Genomic DNA, 23,093 nt, shown 5'->3' with positions numbered 1-23,093 from the left:
TTTAAATAGTCAATTTTATTATGTATATTTACATAAAACTGGAGGCAGTCATTTGTTCCAATACAAGGCTAAAACATCCTAAAAAAAAAAAAATCTTTATTTGCTGCAACACAACACAAAACAGAATCACAAGAATCTTCCATGCTACAATCAAATATTATCTACATAATGGGATTCATTAGAGTTTCTTCTCAATTTTCTTCCAGTGTCATATTTTTATATATTAAAAAAAAAAAAAAAAAAAAAATACAACACAACTTTGATACAGGTCTACACCAAAGGCTACAGCAGACGGCACAAAAACATTGATGAACAAACTTACTCTGCAGGTTTGTATTTTGTTAGTTTCTAAAAAAAAAAAGATGTACTTGCAATGTGTTTAGTACCAGATCCTACCATACTGAGTTTAGGCACCAGACTGAATCTAGATAGCCATCTGTCACAACAGTTCATCCAAGGTTGCTCATATTTTAGGGTAGCTATGTTGACTTTCACATAGGTCTTTCTGTGAAGATGGAGAATGATTAATCAAAAACAGAAAAGTCACCACAGCTGCAACTCGTACTCTGGAGACAATAAGGCTGGCCTCTAAACACTACTCTGCATCTTTCTATCAGATGCTGTACAAGAAATAACAGCACACATGTATCCTTTCCCAGAGGCCGACTCACCCCTAAAGGCGCGCACAGTCTGCGTCAGTCCCAAAATTCTTCTCAGGGTTTATGACTCTGCAGTCTTATCCATAGCCATTACATTTCAGAGTACTCTCTTAGCCTGTTCTCCATAGCATCTCAAGTTTTAAAAAGCCATCTGAAAACCTCTTGCTATCCAAGCAACATTGCTAACCACAAAAACAATAGCTTTTACACTTATTCCCTAAATGTACCAGGCTAAATTTGCAGAAACTGCATTAGTACAAAAATAGTTTTAATGCATTTTCAGTTTGAAGAGGACGTCTATAGGTTGGAAGGGAAGAAAGTTATGTTAATTCCAACAGGTTAAAGATAAGCCACTGTTCTAATACCACCTTAGCTCATTTCTTTCATGTCAATGCATGAAAAGAAGCTTGCTACTTCTACTTTATTCATAAAAAAGTAAAAGCCTCAAATAACTTTTAGTAATCTACCAGCCATTTGGAGAAATAAAACTAACACATGTTAAGCAATTCAGCAGTATAACAACTGTTATACCACAAAAAAGAAATTGTAAAAACATTTTTACACATACAGTTCTCTCTCAAAGAGAAGCGCCAGCTCTACTTTCCACTCTGTAACTTCCGTAAAAATCCTCATTGTACCAGAACTCTTAAGAGAATATAGCAATAAATAGCACTTAAGGATAAGAAGAGCTAACGGAAATGACCAAAACACCAGCACAGTATTTTACTGGAATCAAGTATTCTGATGGTACACTATTTTCTATTATATACAAGAACGTCATACACGAACAGAAATAAGTTGGTTTTCTGGAATAAACTGCCAAAAGGTTCATTTATCTTTATGCTTCTATTAATATATATCCCTGCATTTGAGCAAATACGATGGATGCATGCCTTAGGGATTTATGACAAACCTTCTAGAGCTCATTCATCATTCCTATTAATCGTATAGTGACTATTGCAACTTCCTTTCAAAGCCATTGCTAAATACATCTTGCCTACATTCACAAATGGTTGCTTTGAATATCTTAACCAAATCTGAGCCTAGAAAATAGCTAAGATGGAATGAGCAGCAACTTAAAACACTAGATAATAGTGAGAGAGCATAAAAAGGTAAAGCAGCTTGTTATACCACAGGTTTGTCTTTCAGATGTTCAGTGCTCAACATTTATCTTCATCCAGATCTAATATCTCAGAGACAGTGCATTAGTTAGGTACATACCCTTTCCTCATGATAGTCAGCTATTTCACTTTCCAAAATGTCTATCATGTAAATTCAAAATATAAAACATTACATTTTGGAGTCTCATTCTTCTAACTAGTCAGTAGCATTACCAGGATTTTCCAATTACAGATGCTTAAGGGAAGCCTTCATGGTCTAAGGGCATTTATTCACTCTTCAGACTGAAAGTGTATGTTCTGGGAGATGCTGGTGGGGGGAGGAGGGCTTTAATCAGAACAACTCCAAGAGCTGTGCTAATTAAAAGCATCTGGAGCATCATATGCATCAACACCCCCGTGCTGAAAAACAGCACCAGGGAGCTTTGAACTAAAGCATGCTGAATGAGCTTCAGTTTAGTTTAAAGCACCCTGTTGCCATTTTTCAGCATGTGGATGCTGATGCACGTGATGCTGGAGGGTGCTTGAGCATGTTAATTTCCATGCTCCAGCAGACTAGATTACCTGAGTCTATACTGATGCACTGGAATTACAGTGCTGCATCACAGCAGGCACCATGCACATGTATAGGAGCCCTAAAGGACCAAAGAGAAAATATAGTGGTAACTATCTTGTCCTTACCAAAATATTGATTAATAGCTGTCCTATTATCCCTCAGTTCAATCAAAGTCAAATATCATCTAAATACAGCATTCCCTTCCCTAAAAAAAAAATGAGAACATGTAGTTTCTCTTTAGTCCTAACATCAGGATTCTGGAAGCAGAATTACTTCTCCTATCAAGCTGAATAACAAAAGATATAACCTTAAGGAAATGAGAGACTGAAGAAAAAAAAAAAATGTCCAGGCAAAAATAACCAGCATACTTCTGTCACCATTTACCTTAGTACTTCATCAATCTCAATAAGCAGGTTCAGCACAAAAGGCACATTTGCATCTTTGAGCCAAACTCTCTTTTTTTTAGCAGACAAGTTGCTAATGCTACCTTTCCCCTCACTTCCCATATCACATGAACTAGGAAGTCTTGTAAAACTCAGCAACTTTAGGGATCTTTCATGAAAAAGCATGATAGAAGGTGAGACTGCTTTTGATAGCCTTCTACTTCTTAGTAGCCTTCTGGAATTAGTTAACTAATTTTGCCAGTGATCCTTTAGTGGCAGCAGTCCAACAGCTTACATCTATAAAAATACACCAATGATACTGCACCTGTATTTTTGTATTGGAAATGCTTTACCTCCCTGTATCAAGAAGCTGAGAAAGTGTAAGAAAGTGGATGTTTTACTTGTGATGGCACACAAAACAGGAAACTAACTGCCTACTGCACTGCCTTGTTATTTGTGTCAGGGGTTAACAATTCCTATGGTCTTCCAGCCCGTGTGTTACTACTTTTATTTTTTTTTGTAGTATACAGCTTGTATTATTTTTGTAGCATGGAAAATTCTTGCTTATTAAGGACAAAGTGCAGTCAAATTGAAAATCATTTCAGATCAATATTTACTTATCTGTAGTATAGGCAAATAACTCCTTTAAAAAAAAGTCTGTATTGCAACTGGTGAGGAAGAAGTCAGACAACTCTTGCAATGTTCCATGTACCAAGTTGCAGGTCTTAAACCTATTTCAGAAACAGAGTTGAGATTCATACACGTTGGCTTAAAAGATATCCCAGCTTCTTACTATTCTGGGCTGTGTCCAGGTGCTATGTGATAATGGGAATATGGAATTCATTGCTATCAAAGATCAGAGGCCTGGTAGGAGGAGTTGATTCTTTGTCTGCTTTGTGCAGCAGTTTGAAAAGTCCAGTTCCAATATTCATCGGAATCCCCATGATGATGCATTCCGAAACACCTGGAAGAAACAAATGCAGATTGAATTGTCTAAAAAGTTTCTGAACTACTTTCTCTTACTTCACTGTAAGTGTCTCAAAGCAAAGTTTTGTTCAAACCTCATAAGTATATCTTGGCAAACTACAAGTGTTCTCTCCCCATCAGACGCAGTTAAACCAGATAATTGTGACAACTAGTATGTTAAAATGGAAAATGTTATTTTATTTGCTAAAAGTTTAGCAAGAAGAAAGACTAACTCAAACCACATGATTTACAGCTTTATTTTTCTGAGGAAGATGCTATCTTTTTGGTCAGTACCAGGTAACTTTTTGAGGGTAAAACATCCTATGTTCTTTCTACAGTTCAAACCAAAGGCTTCTATGAAGTCAAGTAAAGTTTAATTTGGCAATGTGTGATTTCCAGATAGAAGTATATTCTTAGTTTAGTTTTTGGAGTTTAGCACTGTTTTTGCATGTTGATGACTTAAAATACACAAATTTCATCCTCACATGGTAATGTCAGCAGTTCTCAACCTTTTTAGGCTCAAGGCCCTTCTCACTAGACTCAGGGCACTCCTTGGAAAATGTCAGCTCTTAGTTTTCACTTGTTTCTTGACAGTGGAAAAAAAACAAAGCAAAAACCAAAACAACAAAGTTCTTCTGTGGCAAAGAACTCAGAAAGACCACAAAGGTCAGAATGTTTTTGACAATATGAATTCCTAGGTGTCAACTCCTATCTTGTAGGTGTTTGCATACCTAACAGCGATTACATTTCACGGCACTCAAAAGGATCTTGCAATACCCTGATGATGAATCACTGGGTTAAATTATATCTGACTTCGAAGCAAATCACAGCTAACTGCAATTCTTACTGCATATATGCAACATGCTATTATTTTAGCTTTTTCAGGAGTCTGCTTGCTATTTTTTCAAAAGCTTCAATCATTTATCATGAAAAACAGCCTGAGAACAATTCTTTCTTCTATATGCATCCTTACGATCAAAATTACTATTTGCCCTTATTTCATACCTTTCTACAAATGGGACCATATGAAATAAGAAACACATGGAATAAGAAAATTCAAAGTTACATTTTATCTCACATTTCCTAATTTAATTAATTCAAAACCTTATGCTTAAGCATGCATTAAATAGGTTTCCCCCCCCTTGTATTTCTATCAACACATGACACAGCTCTTGTAACATGGAGGTGATACTGGATTAAAGTGGTTACATAACTAGTTCTTACTAAAGGAGGACAAAGGATGTTGATCTTAAGTCTTTCAAGTCACAGACACTGCCTTTAGTGAAGTGCTGAATGAGACTCCTTTCATCTCAGCACCTAGGTTGGTCTTGGAATTACAAGGGTCCTGCTCTAGTGATGCAACCATTTCCCTCTGTGAATCTAATCAAGGCTTGTGTGGTAGAAAGCTACTAGGTCAGCCAGATGCACAGCCTGATTTTAAATCAAAGCTACTAGGACTATTTCTTTACTTCTGGAACCAAGACAACAATTTTGTGTTTTGTCCAGTCCATTTCCTTATTTGAATGAAAACATCATAGAAAGATCTTAGCATGAAAAGGCCTTTGGTTTCCATGTCCTTCAGCTGAGATTTACAAACTCAGAGGGGACTCTGAGCAAATGTTTTCTTTTCCATATTGATGAGGATAGAGCAAGTCCACCCTAGGACCTTTACTTTAACCAGTCAGAGCAGTGAAAACCTTAATGAACACTCACTGATGAGGGAGGAATAGAGGACCAGAAAGAGACAGCTTTTCAAGTATGGTTTATAGCCATTCTAAGCTTTCTAATCCATTTCCAGCTATTTAGAATATATCCTATTCACAAAGCACTCAATGGGATTCACCTCTTTTCACCTACCCTAAGGCATAAAGAGAGAGAAACCTAAGTTATGTTAGCATTATATACTTCATTAGCACAGAGTATCCATTAGGCTAGGCTCATTACAAATAAGGAGTAAAATTTTAGGAGTAAAATCTGCCTGCTGCCTCACTTCCTAAAACTTAAATGAGGAAATAAAATAAAACCAACAAATCTTGAAGGGGAGGGTTGACAGACAGGGACCAAATAATTTGTAAAGTATGCGGGGGAATATAAAATTCTCATAACCTTTCAGCTTCTTAAGTGACAAAATTCTAATATTCATGTAACTATCTAGGCACAGCTGCCCCAGAAAACAATTGGCTTTTTACTTTTTAATTCTTGCCTGAGCTCCATGAAGAAACTGAAAAAACTGCAACTGATATTACTTTAGTCATTTTTAAGTAAGTAAAGAAATGCATTTGAAGATGAATTGGAGACCATAAGCTCTTTGCACAGGGTTTTCATTTTGCTCTGTGTTTGTACAATACGTACAACAAATGAGCTGCAGTTCACATACACCTGGGGTTCCTGGATGATACAGAAATACAAAAATGAATTTATCGGTTTAGAGCAGAGTACTATCAAGGGTTCCCCCCACATCACTTTGGCACTCAAATACCTAAGAGTTGAAGGCCCTTGGCCTCTAAGCATTTCTTGCTGAAGTTAATGAAGTCCATTATGCATGGTACATGTGTGGACTGCAGTTGAAAGTTAAATTTATTCCTATTTCTAAGTTCTAGCAAAAAGGGAATCTAAAAAACTAAACAGGTAACTCCATTATTTAACCCGCATCAGGTGTTAAAAATCAACAAACCTCACAGAGCAAAAATAGGAACACTGATATTGGCAGGTAACTAAAGAGAGGGAATAAATTTCCAAGTATTTCATTTAGCTAAAGGGGGAAAAAAAAAAAAAAAAAAAGCAATGCGCCAAATCCTATCCTAACCAGCAGACAGGGCTCCCATTGACTCTCACCACTGAATGGTATTGCCCAAGCTAGTGCTTGTTAGATTTTCTGGGATCAAGATGGTTTAACCAGTTCCACTTCTGCAGCTGCTAGCACGCAACCTAGATTTGTTTTCTGAGAGGCACACAGACAGGTTTGGCATAAAAGCCATATGGCGCACACACTCCTTTAAAGAGCTTTGAAGATGCTAAGCAAAGACTACATTGAACAGTGTAGCTTACAATACTTACCACACACAGAATCTTTCTGTCCAAAGTAGGCAGCATCAAAGAGATGGTCTGCAGTCTTTTCAAAAGATGCCAGCATTAACACGCTTTCCTTCATCTTTGCCAGGCCAAACCTAGTAATGCCAAGGACTTCACCCTACATCAATGGACAGAGAAAGACAGTCATCATTTGTGGGCTTCAGTTTCACTTATTGCAAAATCAAGCCAAGTGGATGAGACAAAAAACCCCACGTTTTTTAAATAGGTAACAAAGTGCTGAACAAAAATGCACACAACAGTTTCTGTTTGGTTGCCTCTCAGTTATGCCTTTTAAAAGGTTACGGTTTTGATAGCAACTGAAAATTATATAATCCAAAATGTATTTCTCAGCTTCAGGATCAGTCAAACTACTGGAGATTTTATGGACTCCAGGGAATTGGCAAGGATGTGAATAAAACAATGAAAACAAAAAGTACTCTATTATAAATCAGTCATTACAAAAACCCATCTTTTACTGAGTTTGAGCTGGCTACAATAAACAACTTCCTTGAGTCTGTCAGTTACTGTTAGTAGATTAATTTGACTTCAGGTATCAATAGATGACAGAATGATATAAGTTCCCCATTTGGACACCCCTGAAAAAATCCACTGACTTGCAAATACGTTGGGTCTAATTCTGCCTCTGCTGCCATTGAACACCTCAATCCCAAATGAAATGCACTGGTTCTGAGGTTGGGAGCAATGAGAGAAAAAAAAAATGCTTTTTTGGCAATCCCTTGCAGTCAAGGATTACTGTCTTCTGTGACTGTTTTATCTGTGTGTTTGAAGGATGGCTGATGAGGCCTATTTGGGATCAACAGGCCCTACTGCAGCTCAGACACTTATTTCCGTGTGGGATGTGTGGTGCTGGATTCTCGATTTGGTCTGTGACATGCTGTTTCTGTTGCTTCCCACATCTCCTGTTGTCATGAGGTTTCAAAGTATGGAGATCCCTGAAGCAGACTCTTCCTCCATTTGGGGCAGTCCTGGGCAATATTCTCCCATGAGTTGATATCGATATTGCATTTTTTTTTAGGTTAGCTTTATATCCTTGAAGTGCTTTCTCTGCCCTCCTCTTGAGCATTTGCTTTGGCTAAGCTGGGAGAATAAAACTTGCTTCGGGAGTCTGGAGTTGGACATCTGGACAACACGGCTGGCCCAACCAAGCGCGTTGATGTTGGATGATCATCACCTCGATGCTCATGGTGTTTGCTTGTAGGAGGACACTAATGTTGGTGTACCTGTCTTTCCAATGAATTCCATTGCCTAGCCAATGTGTACACCCTGTACTCCAAGACCTCTTTACCTTCTCTGGAAGGTAACAATTTAGGTGCAGAGTTCAGGTAACACAGGGGACTAGTGCAGCCAAAATGCTACAACAAATTATTGCCCTGCAGCTTTCAGGAAAAAGTTCAAATTCTTCTGCCCATTTCCTCGGCTTATCCTTTCCCCAACCTGGCACAGAGTAAATCAGTTCCCCCACTAAATGAAGAGCTTTTTCCTCCCCTTTAAAGAACAGATAATGCATCACAGCAAACAGTGCTGCCCATACTCCATTAAAGAAAACTGGCTCTATTTGTCACAATTCTACCCTCTGGCATGCAGTATACTACTGCTGAGACCTATAAACAGTGGTGTGACACATACTGCAGGTTGGGAGCCCATGCAGTCAACCTTAACTCTACGATCTTTATACCTGACTCGCTGAACTTCAAAATTAAACAAATATTCTGGTGTTCACTATACAAGGTTTGAGAACAGCAGTCTGCTTTGACCAAGTTGTACTCTTAGTTTAACATACCAACTCATTAACACTGAGATTGCTTATTTCAGCCCATAACCTAATAATCCTTCACGGCTGAGAGTTCTCCTATTGTCATTATTAACATTACTTTGGAACAAACAGGCTAATGGAATGCCAAAAAAGCACAGTACCAACCTTGTATGTCATCAGATCCGAGAGCAGCATAACATGCCTCCGATCAATGCTCATACCATGGTTTACCATAGTGTACTGAATCTCATTGATAATAGTAGTCCGAGCAGCTTCAATGCCCAGTGTTTTTTCAACCTATAGAAAGTGATAATATTGAGTAAATAAAGTTGTGATGTGCTGAAGGCACAGCATACATATGCATATGGGATCAAAGAATTTACCAGATCCACCTGGAACACCTCATATCATAATTTCATAATTTCACTTTAAAGGATTGTTTAAATTAAACAAAACAAGAAATATTCACTTATTAAAAATGAGTGAAGATACCAGCTGAATTACTTATATCAGTACATTCAGACAGCTACTAGTGAAGGAAGACTTGACTGCTTGTAAATTGCTCTAACTGCCCAAAACCAACACCTGAACGTGCACTTGAGTATTACCTCATAAGTATTATTAGATGTCGTCTTAGTTCCTTTGACCCCATGGGTGGCCATGACAGCTCGTAGGTTATCACCTTCCACCAGAAGTTTGTATTTCTGCTTCCCACTTTGTTCATCAATGTGAATGACAGCTCGAGACACCTCTGGGATACCCTGCACTACAATCTTTATGAAAGAAAGAGGTTGTATGAGCTTGAAGCCATTCGTGCAATATTAAACAGACAACATGAGAAAGCTTCCATCTAAGAATTAACAGCCCCTACAAATATATTTACAAACCCTACTTCCTCTAGTGACCTAACAAATTGATACACAAATCAAACACTATCACTGAGTACTGAATACTGTCTACAGCCAGAGAAAGAGCAACCTTTACCACACTAATATAATTTATCTTCTCTCTAGAAAGGCAGTACCACAGTTATCTGCCTCTTGTTCTTAATACTCTTGCACTATGGAGTGTCAGTTAATGTTTTAAAGTAAACTGGACATGACCCTTGCTAAAAGCTTTGCAGTTTGACTGATTCAGGTCTCATGATCCTTTTGAAACCTGGTCTATCTTTAGCTAGAAAAAGTATTTCATGCTTACATAACACGTTGCACCTGCAGAATGTGTTATGACCAAAGCAAATTCATGCAAATATTAAGGAAAACAGTACAATTTCCATTTTTAATTAAATCAGCAGCAAGTCAGCAGCATCAATGGGATTAGAATGAAAGGGCACTTTTACACATGTTCTGGGGGTGGGGAGGGCAGCACTTTAATTAGTGGTGCTTTAATTAGAGCAGTTCTTGGAGCCACCCTATCTCCTGTATTAGCATCCCCACATTTGAAAATGGGAGCGGGGATGCTTGAACTAAAGCTCGTTCAATGAGCCCCTGCCACCATTTTTAACAGCAAGGACACTGATACATGTGAGGCAGGAGGCTGCTGGAGCGCAGCAATTGCCATGCTCTAGTAGACTTGATGGATTCTGCTTTGACATGCTGGAATTCCAGTGTGTTAGAGCAGCCAATGCACTCACGTATAGGTACCCCAAGAGTTCTGGGCTCAGACAACTAGATCAAAAACTGACCTCAGTATTATATAGGAACATTCTTATTTTCCTCATAGAAACTGAAACTATTACTAATTGCCTGATGTGACAACATCTCACTTGCCTTTGGCAGCTCTTCTTTCAGGGACTGCAAGACATAATACATTGAACTCTTGCTGTTCTCACGAGGGGTCACACACACAACTGCCTCTCCATGAACAGCAACATCCCCTGGCTTTACTCTTAGCTTCGATATGTAAATAGAGTATCGTACAGTCTCTGCATTCACCTGTGGCAAAATAAAAGTCACTTGATTACTAGACTATCTTTTCACTTAATATCTCTAAACTGGCTTTAAGTCCTAGAGAAATCATATTTCTATTCCACTAGTCAACCAGGATATTAGCTCACCTGGATGTATGTAACAAATGGAAATCTTGCAAAGCAGTGCAAACTCAATTTAACATTTAGGTGAAGTCCACCCCTATGTGAAGAGCCAATACAGGCCCATGTCCTTAAAATCCAACTGAAGTCTTATAAAAGTGCTATAAAAAGGTGGCATACACTTTTAAATTTCCTTTTAGTGAGAAAAGACCAATTTTATGTTCTGGAGGCCATGTGCCTTAAGAGAAAATAATTTTAGACATAGCTTAATTACAAGACTACCATATTTTTGTGCAACTTGTTCTTTATTCAGTAAATTGAGAATATTAAAAAGGTGGGAAACTTGCACACTGTCTATTTTCATTGTACAAAGAAATACTGAAAACTCCTATTGTAAGTACTGAATGGAGCTATATTATTTCATGGCCATTGATTTTTTACTTTAAAAAAGTCCATTTTTTTTATTTTTACTGGGCCAGAAGTGGCGCACACACCTCTAGTCTCAGCAATCTGATCCGCTCCAAAGAGAGTTTGACCAGAATAAAGCAGTCATCTGGAAGAAACACTTCTTCGATGTACTCCGATATCTGCAAATTAAGAGATCCATATGGAATACTTAGCATCCAAGAAGAGCAACTGTCCATTACAACAAAGCCTGAATCACACTAAATATTTTAAATTTACTGCATTACCAACAATAAGGTGTTGCCTACCTCTCCTAATAAGGTTTTCTCAATTCTTCCCTTAACCAGACGGGCAAAATCTGAATCGTCATCTATATCCAACTGTGCTGTGATAATAGGTGTGCTATACAAAATAAATAAATAAACAACACACAAAGATAAATCACTTTCTACCTAAAGCAGACAGCAGTTTGTTTCACATGCTAGGATATGAAGTCAAAGAGACAACTACTTCTTAAGAAAGCATTCGACACCCAAAATTGACAGTTAATTCTTAAAAAAATATTCTTTAAGGCTTGTAAGAATATAATAAATGTTGGAGTTTATAATCAAACAGTAAATACAGTCAGAAAGAGTGCATGATGAATATTTCTAGTGCTCAGCTTAGTGTTACTTAAACATAGCCCCATACCTAATTGCTTTGGAGGCATTAATGATTTCTTTGATTCGTGGTACACCCAGAGTGATGTTCATGGAAGCAACACCAGCAAAGTGGAAAGTCTTCAAAGTCATCTGTGTGCCAGGCTCACCAATACTCTGAGCACATAGTGCCCCAACTGCAGACCCAGGCTCCATCTGTGCCCTGAGATGAAAATCATGAGTGAAAAAACTCAGATATAAAGGGAGGATAAAACAAGGATAAGCTGCATAAGGTTCTACATTGAGAGTAAGCAAATTCAAACATTATTTTAGGAGTGATGTTATCAGAAAAGATGATTTTTTAAAATCAGATTCAGGATTCTTCATGAGACAGACCACCATGATCTAGCACAGTCCAGTCTAGATGCAACAAAATCTTGCACTACAGAATTATAGAATTGTTCTCGACAGGCCAACAAAGCTATGATGCTGTATCACATTGTTGCAGCCCCCTTGTTGCATGTGAGAGAGAGAAACTTCTGCGTTAGTGGGCCACATATTAGAAAGATTATCCTCTTTCAGTTATGTGCATGAAGTCAGAAATATTTATTGTACTATGCTAAATGCATGTATGTCCCTTGTTTAACATTATGGTTCTATTCAAGCAGTTTAGACATAATGGAATTGACCCACTATTAAACTGTATCATCTCCTCCAGCAGACAGTAGCAGCAGCAGGCCAGGGACCACATACAAACTGAAAATATTAAAGAGAAATGTCTAGACAGAACATTACATTCCAAGCTGTAATACTGCAAAGACAGATGACTTAACATGCCTCTGCAAAGGTCAAACTGGGATTAGTGGTCCGGATCTTAGGGCTTCCTGACATCAGAGTTAAGAAAAAGTACCATTTAACTAAATCATCAGTACAGACTTCAACAACCCAGCTCTAGGTTATCCATGAAGAATCTCCAAAACAAGCCTAGAACTGTTCGCTTGCAGTCTGTGCTGTGCAGCCAGTTATCATGGTAGTAAGACTACAGGCATTATTATTTAAGGATAAGCTACACTTTAAGCACTGTATTTTCTTGCATACCACACATCCTAAAATAAGACACACAACTTGATTTTAAAAGGGAAGGCAGAATGAAGAAAAAAGATTTTTCTAGAGTCATGGCTGAATGAGGCTTCATGGAACAGAGACAATTTACTCGTTGGCATCACTGCTTTCCTTCCCTTTCAGGTGAGCAGCCAAAAGCTGCTGTCAGTTCACTAGCAGCAACAACAGGGTTAAAGCCTGAGCTGGAGCTTGGATGGAGAGAGTGAATGACCTGAACAGCAGGATCTTTCCCTCCTATGTGGCCAGAAAGGGAAAGCAGCACAGCTCCTGGCAGCCATTATAGCACCACCAATCCTAGTGTGGAAATCAGTTTTCATTTAAAACACACCACCTGAATTTTGGATGGCTAGTTTGGGAAATAATAGTGCAGCAGCTGCCTGCTCTTCCCTCTGCCTTGTACTCAAATCCAACATGAGGGGCTTCCCTTGGGCCAAAAGGACACCTTGCCTTGGATGCGAGTAAATGTGCTAATATGTACTTATCACTGAAGAACATTACCCTAAGTGAAGATAAATTATGTAAATCTCAGCAATACCTGTTAATTATCTTAAAGCAGACCTGTTGAATACCTTCAGGATAAAGCTCGTATTTACAGAAGTATTAAGCCATAGCAAAATGACCATAATTAAATAACTGCTGCAATGAAAGAGTAGGAATACATCCCATAACTGAACATCAGATTATGACCAATGATGGAAAAAAACAAGAGATAATATTCTTTATCATGCACGTACGAATTGAGATTAAAAAGTCAAGGTTGATATGGCTTTGAAATGCATCTAGTCTGTACAAGATTCCACACTAAAACTTTGGAGATTGGAAAGGAACTTGCACTAGAATAGCCTTGGCGGGGGTAGAATATTTATCTTTCCATTGTTTTATATTATCTGGGAACAATAGTTCCTCCCTCCTTGAAGCCTGCCACTTCCTTCTTTGATTTGAACCTTCTCCCAAGCACAAAACCATTAAGATGATAAAAGAAATGGCAGCCAAGGAAGAAACTTGTGATGTCACCACCTTAAAAATATGACTTAATTTCATAATCTTACAGGAACACATAGAGATGTAAAGGCCTGGAAAAAAACCCAGAAAAATTCAGAAAAAAACCCGTTTCCCCCCCCATTTTTTTCTGAGGACTTTTTTTTGTTTTTTTCTGAAAAATTGGAAAAGTTTTTGGAAAAATGTAAAAACCTCTTATGAAATATTTTCTTTTAGTATGATGAATAAAATGTTTATGACAAGGTGTTCATATATCTACCCTTTACTCCCCAAAGCTGTTTTCTAATAAGTATGTAATAGGAAGACTTTTATGCAAGACTATCTACAGTATCAGATCATTATAATTCCTGTACACTGAGGACAAACAGTACAGTACAACTCTCAAATGCACTAGCAAGATGCATTTCTGCCCCCAGGGAGCACTGCCATTTTCACAAGAGAAGGAAGAAAGCTTCAGTGCCTTCTCTGCTTGTGGACTTCCTCCATTGTTGACTTTTCATCTAGAGGTTGGTGGATCTGCTCCTGACCTCGTGACTAGGCCTTAAGGGACTGGGAGCGGACACTGGTAGCAGCATCCATTTATTCCTGTAGAGAATAGAAACAAGGAGCTTATTGCCCTGCTTGCTCAAAACCCTCAGGAGACGAGACAGAGCAAGTCTAAAGGTTTTGGAGTTGGAAGGATCCTGTCTCCTTCCGGTCCCATCACCTTGAGATCCAAAGAAGTGCAGAAGCAGCACAAAGGAGCTGTAAGAAAGTATACTTCTTTATTGAAAGGTAAGAGGTTAAATTTCTCTGAATTCAGTATATTAAACTATATTTTACCTGCATTAGTGTATTTTCATAATCTATGTAATTCATAATTGAATTCCTACTAATCTGATGTGTTGTGACAAATCACCCAACCTTAGCAGTGAAGTAAGGCCTGCAGGGCAGGGAAGTTGCTCACAGTTAACTCTGAGTAGGCCTCTCTTCCATCCATTACTAAATTTGTACATGATGTAGCTTAGTGTTCATATATACAAACTAGCCACTAAATCATATTTTTCTTTTTTCTACCTCAGCAAAATGGTGCAACCAATTTCTAGCATATGGAAGCATTTCCACACTGCAAGTTATTCTGAAAAAAAAAAGTGATTTGCAAGTACTGTCAAATGAAATATGCATTTTCCAAATGCTACTAGGATGACCAAACACATCTTTGTACACAAGAACTGTCCTGCAGACATTAAAAAATTCCTTCATGGGTGTAAGTGAGGAAGACGTAGAACATGATGATGAAAGTGCAAGTAGCTCTTTCCAATATTCTCAATACAAAAGTCCTCCTACTGCTGCTGGTTCTTCTTCTATAAAGAAGAAAGAGTTGTCCAATCAACCTCCTCAAATAACCAAATATTGCAACTAACTCTATACAAAAGACTCTCAATATCTTCATTTGTAGACAAGATGACACGTGAAGATCAGGAAAAAAAAACCTGACCAAGCTCTTGCAAGAACAATACATTCTTCTGGGATGCCATAGTCAATAACTGAAAATGCATACTGGCAGGAAGCTAAGTCCATAACGTTTGCCCAGCAGACATTCTTTAAGCAAGCCTCTTTTAAGTCAGAATATGAACATATAATGCAATCTGTGCATGGAAAAAAAAAAACAAAAAACCAATGAAGCACTGTGTCTTGCAGTACTTACAGATGGATGGACAAATGTACGGGAAGAAGGAATCATAAACTTTGTGATAACAACACCTCAACCAGTTTTTTTACAGAAGCATTGAAACAGGAGAGAACAGGCATACTGTACAGCATATCAGTAATAAAATATGTGAAGTCCTACAGAAGATTGGGAGTGGTAAAGTATTTGCTTTGCTGACTGACAATGCAAGTAACATGAAAGCAGCATGGGAGATCATAATGGATAAATATCCACATATTACTACAATAGGATGTCCATCCCATGGGCGCAACTTGCTTTTTAATGACATCATGAAGTTGGACACTCTGCAAAAGATCCATAGAAGAGCAAAAGAAGTTACAAAATATGTAAAAGCTACTCATATTGTAGCTGCAGTCTTCAAGAAGAAACAGGAAGAAAAGAATGCAAAGAATAAAATAGTAACACTCAAACTCAGTAGTAAAAATAGATGAGGTGGAGTGGTGTTCTCATTTGAAAGTTTACTCAAAAAAAAAAAAAAAAAAAAAAGCAGCTCTTCAAGAAACAGTAATAACTGAGGAGCTTAAAAGTACCCAGAAGTGTAAGGAACACTGTACCTAATGAGGATGTCTTCTGGGTTCAGCTGCAGAACTCCCTGAAGATTCTAAAGCAAATTTCTTCAGCAATTACTGCATCTGATTCACACTGTGCACTTTCGTCAGACATTCCTTACCAAATGGCCCAGATAAAAATCAACTGTTTTTGAGAATCTAAGTGCATCTCCACTTACAAGTACAGAAGAAAGAAAAGTGAAAGACTTTATTAACAGACGGGAAGAATTTTGTTGCCAATGAATTCATGCTGCTACAAATCTTTTGGATCCAAGATTCAAAGGTAGAAATGTTAGTGATGATAGCACTGCTACTGCATTTGACTGGATTACAAAACAAGCAACACACTCAGGACTTGATGTTGGAAAGGTACATCTTTAGGTATTTGGTCCAGAAATATAGTCTGGGACTCTGCCAACCATATCCCTCCTCCAACATGGTGGCAAGGCCTTTGCACAATACAACCTCTGACTCCTCTTGCTTCTTTCTCTTTTCAGATTCCTTCACCTTCTGCAGCATGTAAAAGAAACTCATCTATGTTTGGAAATACTCACACCAAACCAAGAAATAAACTAACATGTGAAAGAGTAGAGAAGCTTGTCTCAATCTGGGCAAGCCTTCAGTTTTCAGGAGTCCATGAAGATGATAAAAGTGAAGGATCAGAAGAATCAGAAGCTGGTGATAGTGACAGCAGAAAATGAGAATCATTAGACAAAGTTTCATGTAGCAAAACGTGTATTCAATGAGTCTTGGGTTTTTTTTTCCTTTTTTCTCAACTCTTTCTAAAAATGAGTGCTTTCTGTATCTGCTTGACACTGTGGAGGGGATTAAGTCCAGAATACATAATAACTTTCTTTGTTTTACTATAATGTTGACGGTTTCTTCTATTTTCAACTTTTAGTTTTTGCCAGTTTATGAAAAGCAGGGAAACATTAGAGATGCTAGGTTCCTTAGAGTTCAGCAGCTTGTAGCTCCATTTGTAACAAAAATTAAAAGTAAATTCAATTAGTAAATTTGTAATTGTCTGAATAAACTATACTTTTAAATTTAATAAATTCATAGATGTTTGGGTTGGAAAGGACCTCAGTAGATCATAGAGTCTGAAATCCTCCCCTGGGCTGGAAAGAGCGCTGGGGTTAGATGACCTCAGCCAGGTGCATGTCTAGCCTCTGGTCCAAACAAATATACCAAACATGATAATTTTATGAGCAAACCAAGTAATACATAATGCATTTTATGGTCTTAAAGTAGCAAAGTGAATTTAGATCTGTAAAGGGTGCTAAGAAAATAAGTACTGCATATATTTTCAATTTTTCCCCAAAGTTTCTGTTTTTTCCCCAGAAAAAAAAAAGAAAAGTTTTTTTCCCCATGGCTTCAAAATTTCCAGAAATATTACATCTCTAGGAATACAACAGCCTGAACAAACAATCTGTATTTTAAGGAGATGGCCTTTTACAGAGAAAATACAGAAAGATTCATCTTCAAGTCTGATCCAGTAGAAACAAAATATTAAAATCATCCACCGCCCCATGCTGCTGCCACCGCTCTGCATCCGGCTGTGCGCTACCCCCACCCTCCCGGCTTGGCCCTGCAATGCTGCTGCTCTGCATCCAGTCCCATGCATGCTACCTTCCCCCCGGCCCTTTTCTCTCCCCCAGCTCCACATCTGCCTGGTCTGCTCCGCTGGAGCCCCACTCCGCCCATCATTCTTGATGGGCGTTCTTGACCCAGCACTGGCTGAAGCCATGCTTCCCAAGAGCATTATGGACACACAGACAGATGGACTAAGTCCTTATACATATACACACACACACAGAATATAGAAGGATAGACTTGAATTATGGCATTTGATTGTGACTTAAAAGATACAATTTGAAATTCTGGTTCTGCCAGCAGTATCTGGTTGCTATAGGCAAGTTATTTAATCTTAGCGTGTCCATTTTATAGATGAGGACATGGAAACAATTGCTACAGTTCCTAATCTTTACCTTGCATGTTTATTTTACTTTAGGACAACATCAATTTATTTCTATATTTTCTACTCACTTAGCACACGGGGGCCCTGAAACACTAATGTAAAAATAGTAATATTTTCAAGTACAGGACCTCTCCTTAGGCCATGCTGTAAGTGGCAAAGATACAATTGACATCGCTATTAGGGAAAAAAAAAAAATCACAATCTCCTACCTCATATATTTGTCTCTACAAGTCTCTAGAAACTTCTCTAGTTGTGTTGGGGTAATTCGATCCAATTGGTACAAGACACGTGGCTAAAGAAACAACAAAACAGGAACACAGTGAGTTTGAAGCCCAAGAGATTATAGAACTTAATACAAGATTTCTGTTACTCTTGGAAAGTCTGTTACCTCTGTTGTGCCGTTGTCATTAATACCATACTTGTCCCTGGTTTTCTTGATCTTTTCAGAAATACTTTTGAGGAATTTTTTAATCTCCTGAAAGTTGAGAGAGAGAGAGAGAAAGGAGCAATATAATCTGTTTTGTATCACAGCCTGACCACAGGAAAATCTACGCAATTAGATCTTGTGAAGAACTCTTTTACAGAAGTAAGTTGGCAAGGCATGAAAGAAAGACCTCCAAACATAATAAGACTCACAGGTACAGCAAATCAAGTTCAGCTTTGGTGTAAATGCATATCAGGTGGAATAAATCAGGAATTGGGACCAAGATGCACAAGTCATCCTTCACCAGTAAATTTCTTGAAAGTCGAGTTGACTTAGCCCTTCTCTTGCCACCATCACCTCCTCATTAAAAACTTCTACTGTCCCACTTAAAAAAAATCATTGTGAAAATATATTAATAAGGATTACGCCCAAATGTTTCAATCTCCATAGTTTTCTGGATTCATGAATCTTTGCTGCCTGCCAGGACAAATGCTTTACTATATTCCTCCTCCAGTCAACATTTAAAGACATACAACCTAAGTTACAAGCAGTACGTGGCAGATGGCATGGGAGTGGGAGGGATGTGATAAGGACACCTGTTTTTTTGGATTCAAAATGTTAGTTATGGATGTTTAAAACTCATAATTAAATAGAAGTCAGCAATCTCTGCCTAGCCCTCATCAACTGGCAACTTCTGCACTACTCTGCTCATACAATTGGTCTTTTTCTGCAAGCTGTGTAAAGGAGAAACCAAAGCAGATCTTTAAAATGATGTATTTGACATAACAAAAACCAAAAAAACCCAGTGCAAGCCAATCATGCAAAACCAGCCTGAAGTGGTGTTCTTAAAATAAACATTATTTCAAAATTTAATGAACCAAGTGGCTAAGGTAAATATTGACTTCTTTCTTTAAAAAACTGCCACTCTGAAACTAACCTTTTTGATATATTTCTGTATTTTAAAAGTCAGTGAAGCTGAAATGGCTGAGAAATGGGTTTACATTTCATTTTTGTGAAGATGTTAAACAATGCCCAATATTACAATGCAAGCTGGTTGAGGAGCAAATGCATAATTTAAAAATGTCAAAAATGATCCAAGGGAACCAGTTTTGAAATACAAAAAGACAGTTCATTTTTTGCAGTTCATTCAAATTCTTTATCTGTTTACAGAAACTGCTAATTGAACTGGAAACTTACGTAGACGCTTATCCACTAGATACTGGACTGATTCCACACAGTTCATCCAAACTGTTCTGAGTATGAAAACTCTTCAGTACTGTATGAAATCTCTATTGTAGTTGGGAATATAATATTATTCCATCTACTGAGTAAATACCAGAAGTAGCTGTCTTTTTTAATAGATTTATTTTTATTTTTCCTGCAAGTAACACAACTAGTGTTAGTGGTGTTTGCGACAGAAGAGTCTGCAGGGTCCTAACATGTTGGTGTTCTCTGCTCATCATTCAAGGCATTTTCAGATATTGTCTATTACCGTAAATCTGAGTTGGAACACAGGGACAAAATGGAAGAGGAGAAACAGAAGGGTGTTTTTTTAGGTTATGCCCATTTAGAAGCCTTAATATATTCATATTCTTCTTATTTTTTGTTTGCAATATCCCGTTTTCTAAATCATGCATCCCAAGTACTACACCCCTCAGCACTGCTACAGAACCTTTCCATCAGAAGAACTCAAAGTGTATCAATTCCTCTTTAAGCTTAAAAGATGCAAAACAGTAGGGTAGCAAAGCCTTTGCCTCCCTACTACAAAACAGGGGTAAAGAAAGGACAGAGATTGCACAATTTCTGTAAGAAGTCTGCAAGATATCAAAAAATCATGAAGTGTTAAAAAGCAATCATTTTGAGAATTGTTTTATCCATATCTCCAACCTTTTCCTCCACAGCTAGGAGAAATATCTAGATAGCAATATAGATATATCTATCTATATTTTTTTAAGCAAAGATGTTTCACCTAATCACATGCCTCCAGGAAGTTGGGATTTTACAAAAACTAAACCATATACCAAGATCCTTGCGATAAAAATATATCACAAGAAATAGCAACCTGAAAGTTTGTGACAGAGCCAGGTCTTAGACTCAGATAACTCAATTTCCAAACAGATGCTTTCATAACTCATTCTTCAAATTTATCCTTCTCCTTCAATTGTACCTGTATGCCTGGGCATTTTTCAATACAAATTATCAGAGTTCCCTTTTATACAGACTCCTAGCCAGAAATGTTAGGTGATCAACTTAAATGCTTGTTTCATATATCAGAAAAAAGAAACGAAGCTGTGGAATACAAGGCAGAGTTCCAAAGATAGTTATTCTTTATTCTCAAGTGTCTTCTGCATGCCAAGGATCAGGAATGGAGGGGGAAATAAACAACTAAGATTTTTAAAGTTCACAGGAACTCTTAAGATTTTCCCCATTTCAATGAGAAATGAAGAATAAAGAAGCATCCTCCAGTTCCTGTACTGAAGCACACTGAGTTTTAAACGGTTAGTAGATATGAGTTTATAACTTTACCTATTGAAAAGGACAGATTTTAGAGAACGTAGCAGGAGGAGGAGGAGGAGGGAAAATAGTGTGCTAAAATAAAGCCTCAAGCAACTAGTTCTTGAAATTCAGCTGGAAGGGACTCTTTCATCGTGCCTCAGTTTTGACCTCAAAAATGGGGACTCGAGGTTACTTAAGGAAAATCTTGATTAGAATTTGCAACACAGTAATGCCAGTTTGTTTCCTTAAGCTCTTGCACAAACACTTTTAGTTATATAGCACTAACAAGGCTCACACAGTGCACACACATATACAGTTACCTCATTATACTTTTCATAACCTGTCTCAGTTAAGGCCTTCAAGGATCAATAAAAGGAAATGGAAAAAAAAAAGAATAATATTGGAATTTACAAATCAGAGAGAGAAATCTGGATGCTGTTAAAATAATGCAACTATATCTAGGAATCTTAATTTGAATTTTGTTATTAGAATTATAATTTAGTTTTTTCTGATGTGCACATCTGAAATGAAGAGACTTACTATGAACTTTATTACACTAATGTGTCGTCATAATGCTTTACTGGAAACCATGTACAAATTTGTTCCAGGCAGCACAATGAATGATTTGTATACATTAGTACTATGCTATCCCCGATATCCTTCCAACGTAGATAATTACTATAAATTCATTTTGCAGAGAGCCAAAATTATGTCTAATACATTCCAAGACATGAGATGCAAGTGTCTCAGCCCCTGCTCAGAGACATTCCCTCTTTTCTTTAAATACTTTTTCAATTATAAAATTCATAGAGGAACACAAAAGTAGTAAATGATTTGCATCGAATTGCTGGGGTTAAACACTCATGAACAAGGTATCAAGAAATATTTTACAAGACAGATTAGTATAGAAGCTGCTGCTGCAAATGGCCCTCTTAAAAAATTAATAAAGAACTCTGGATCAACCCTAAGAAAGTTTTATTATTCCAAATTCCTGAGAGGGGGATTTACTAATGATGTAGTAAACAGAGAAAGATGAAGACATTACCTGTAAAAAACTGTCTTGGCAGCAGAGGAATTCATTCTTTTTCATGATGGACTCGGCAGTTAATACCAATTCATTTTTACTAAGAGCTGGTTCACTCTGACATGGATAAACTGCCTTAAGCAAAAACAACACAAGTTTTACTTCTACATATACAGATACACAAGGGCATTCAATAGTTTAGAAATACCTTTATTCTTCTTGAGTTCTATAAACTAAGTGGATTAGAAAGATGTACAATGCTTGGCTGAAAAGCATTACAGATTTATGTAACTGGAAATTTACCATGCCATGCATTTCTGGTTACACAAATCACCATGTCTCAGCCGCTGAAGTTTGAAAGTCTTTTTCCATGAAAAACAATCCTTTGTCTTAGCCAAGAATAAAACATAAGAATACTGCAACAATGAAGAGATATTGACTACACTTTTATTTAAACATGACACAAAATGACATGCTATGCCTACCTAGACAGGTCTTGAGAGTTGAGAAATCCAGTAGTCCCAATAAGTTATTGTATCAAATAATTTATGCTGAAAGTATCCAATCTAACGCCCAATTAATCTGAATAAGAGTTAAGTACTGACTTTAATGAGCTTTGGATCAAGCCATAAGAGGATGTCTAATCTTTTTTAAATACCCCAAATATCCTTCATAGTTGATACATTGGTCTAGTTGCTCATATTTAAATCAAAATAATTAGACAGGCCTCTTACAGACACAGGTACATTAAAAGACTCTGATCCAGCAAATAATTAAAACAAACTTTTAAAGAAATCCTTAAAGTGATTCATCATATTGATTTTTTTCTCCTGGATGCTCAAGCACTGCTCCATATCACTAAAAGCTAAAAAACCTAAATATTAAAGCTTACTCTGATATTGTCCAGAACCCGTTTGAACTCCAAGGGTTCATCCTTCCCTTCCATGGCTGCTGGATCTAAACCATCTCCTCCGTAAATGAACTGAACAATGTCACCAGTAGAACTTCTAACAGTCAGGTCATATTGAGAGCAAAGATCTTCAAGTGATTTCACCAGCCGCCTCTAAGAAAAGGAAAGGAAGATGGCTTCCTGGGAACAGCCATACATTTGCATAACAAAAAACCTATACAAATTTGGACCGAGGAAATAATTGGGTAAGAGCGAGAAGCAAGTAACCTGATCTGCGTAGT

At 37.5% G+C, this 23,093-nt stretch overlaps 1 protein-coding gene across 1 annotated transcript in view; it reads right to left on the bottom strand.

Annotated features, from left to right (window-relative positions):
* POLR3A (RNA polymerase III subunit A) overlaps positions 1 to 23,093 on the bottom strand; it is a 56,177-nt gene continuing 33,084 nt past the window's right edge. The window contains exons 20-31 of the mRNA XM_006018486.3: positions 22,795 to 22,965; positions 21,924 to 22,037; positions 18,347 to 18,433; positions 18,168 to 18,250; positions 11,653 to 11,823; positions 11,271 to 11,364; positions 11,052 to 11,144; positions 10,298 to 10,462; positions 9,137 to 9,301; positions 8,694 to 8,825; positions 6,740 to 6,872; positions 1 to 3,680 (exon numbers count right to left, since the gene is read on the bottom strand). Of these exons, the coding sequence (XP_006018548.1) occupies positions 3,532 to 3,680; positions 6,740 to 6,872; positions 8,694 to 8,825; positions 9,137 to 9,301; positions 10,298 to 10,462; positions 11,052 to 11,144; positions 11,271 to 11,364; positions 11,653 to 11,823; positions 18,168 to 18,250; positions 18,347 to 18,433; positions 21,924 to 22,037; positions 22,795 to 22,965 (1,557 nt within the window). The 3' untranslated portion in view covers positions 1 to 3,531. The remainder of the gene's footprint in view (positions 3,681 to 6,739; positions 6,873 to 8,693; positions 8,826 to 9,136; positions 9,302 to 10,297; positions 10,463 to 11,051; positions 11,145 to 11,270; positions 11,365 to 11,652; positions 11,824 to 18,167; positions 18,251 to 18,346; positions 18,434 to 21,923; positions 22,038 to 22,794; positions 22,966 to 23,093) is intronic.

Source organism: Alligator sinensis, unplaced genomic scaffold (assembly GCF_000455745.1).
Source record: "Alligator sinensis unplaced genomic scaffold, ASM45574v1 scaffold188_1, whole genome shotgun sequence".
Classification (NCBI taxonomy): domain Eukaryota; kingdom Metazoa; phylum Chordata; order Crocodylia; family Alligatoridae; genus Alligator; species Alligator sinensis.
Note: the sequence above shows the minus strand (reverse complement) of the source record. Positions and strands in the feature narration are given on the sequence as shown.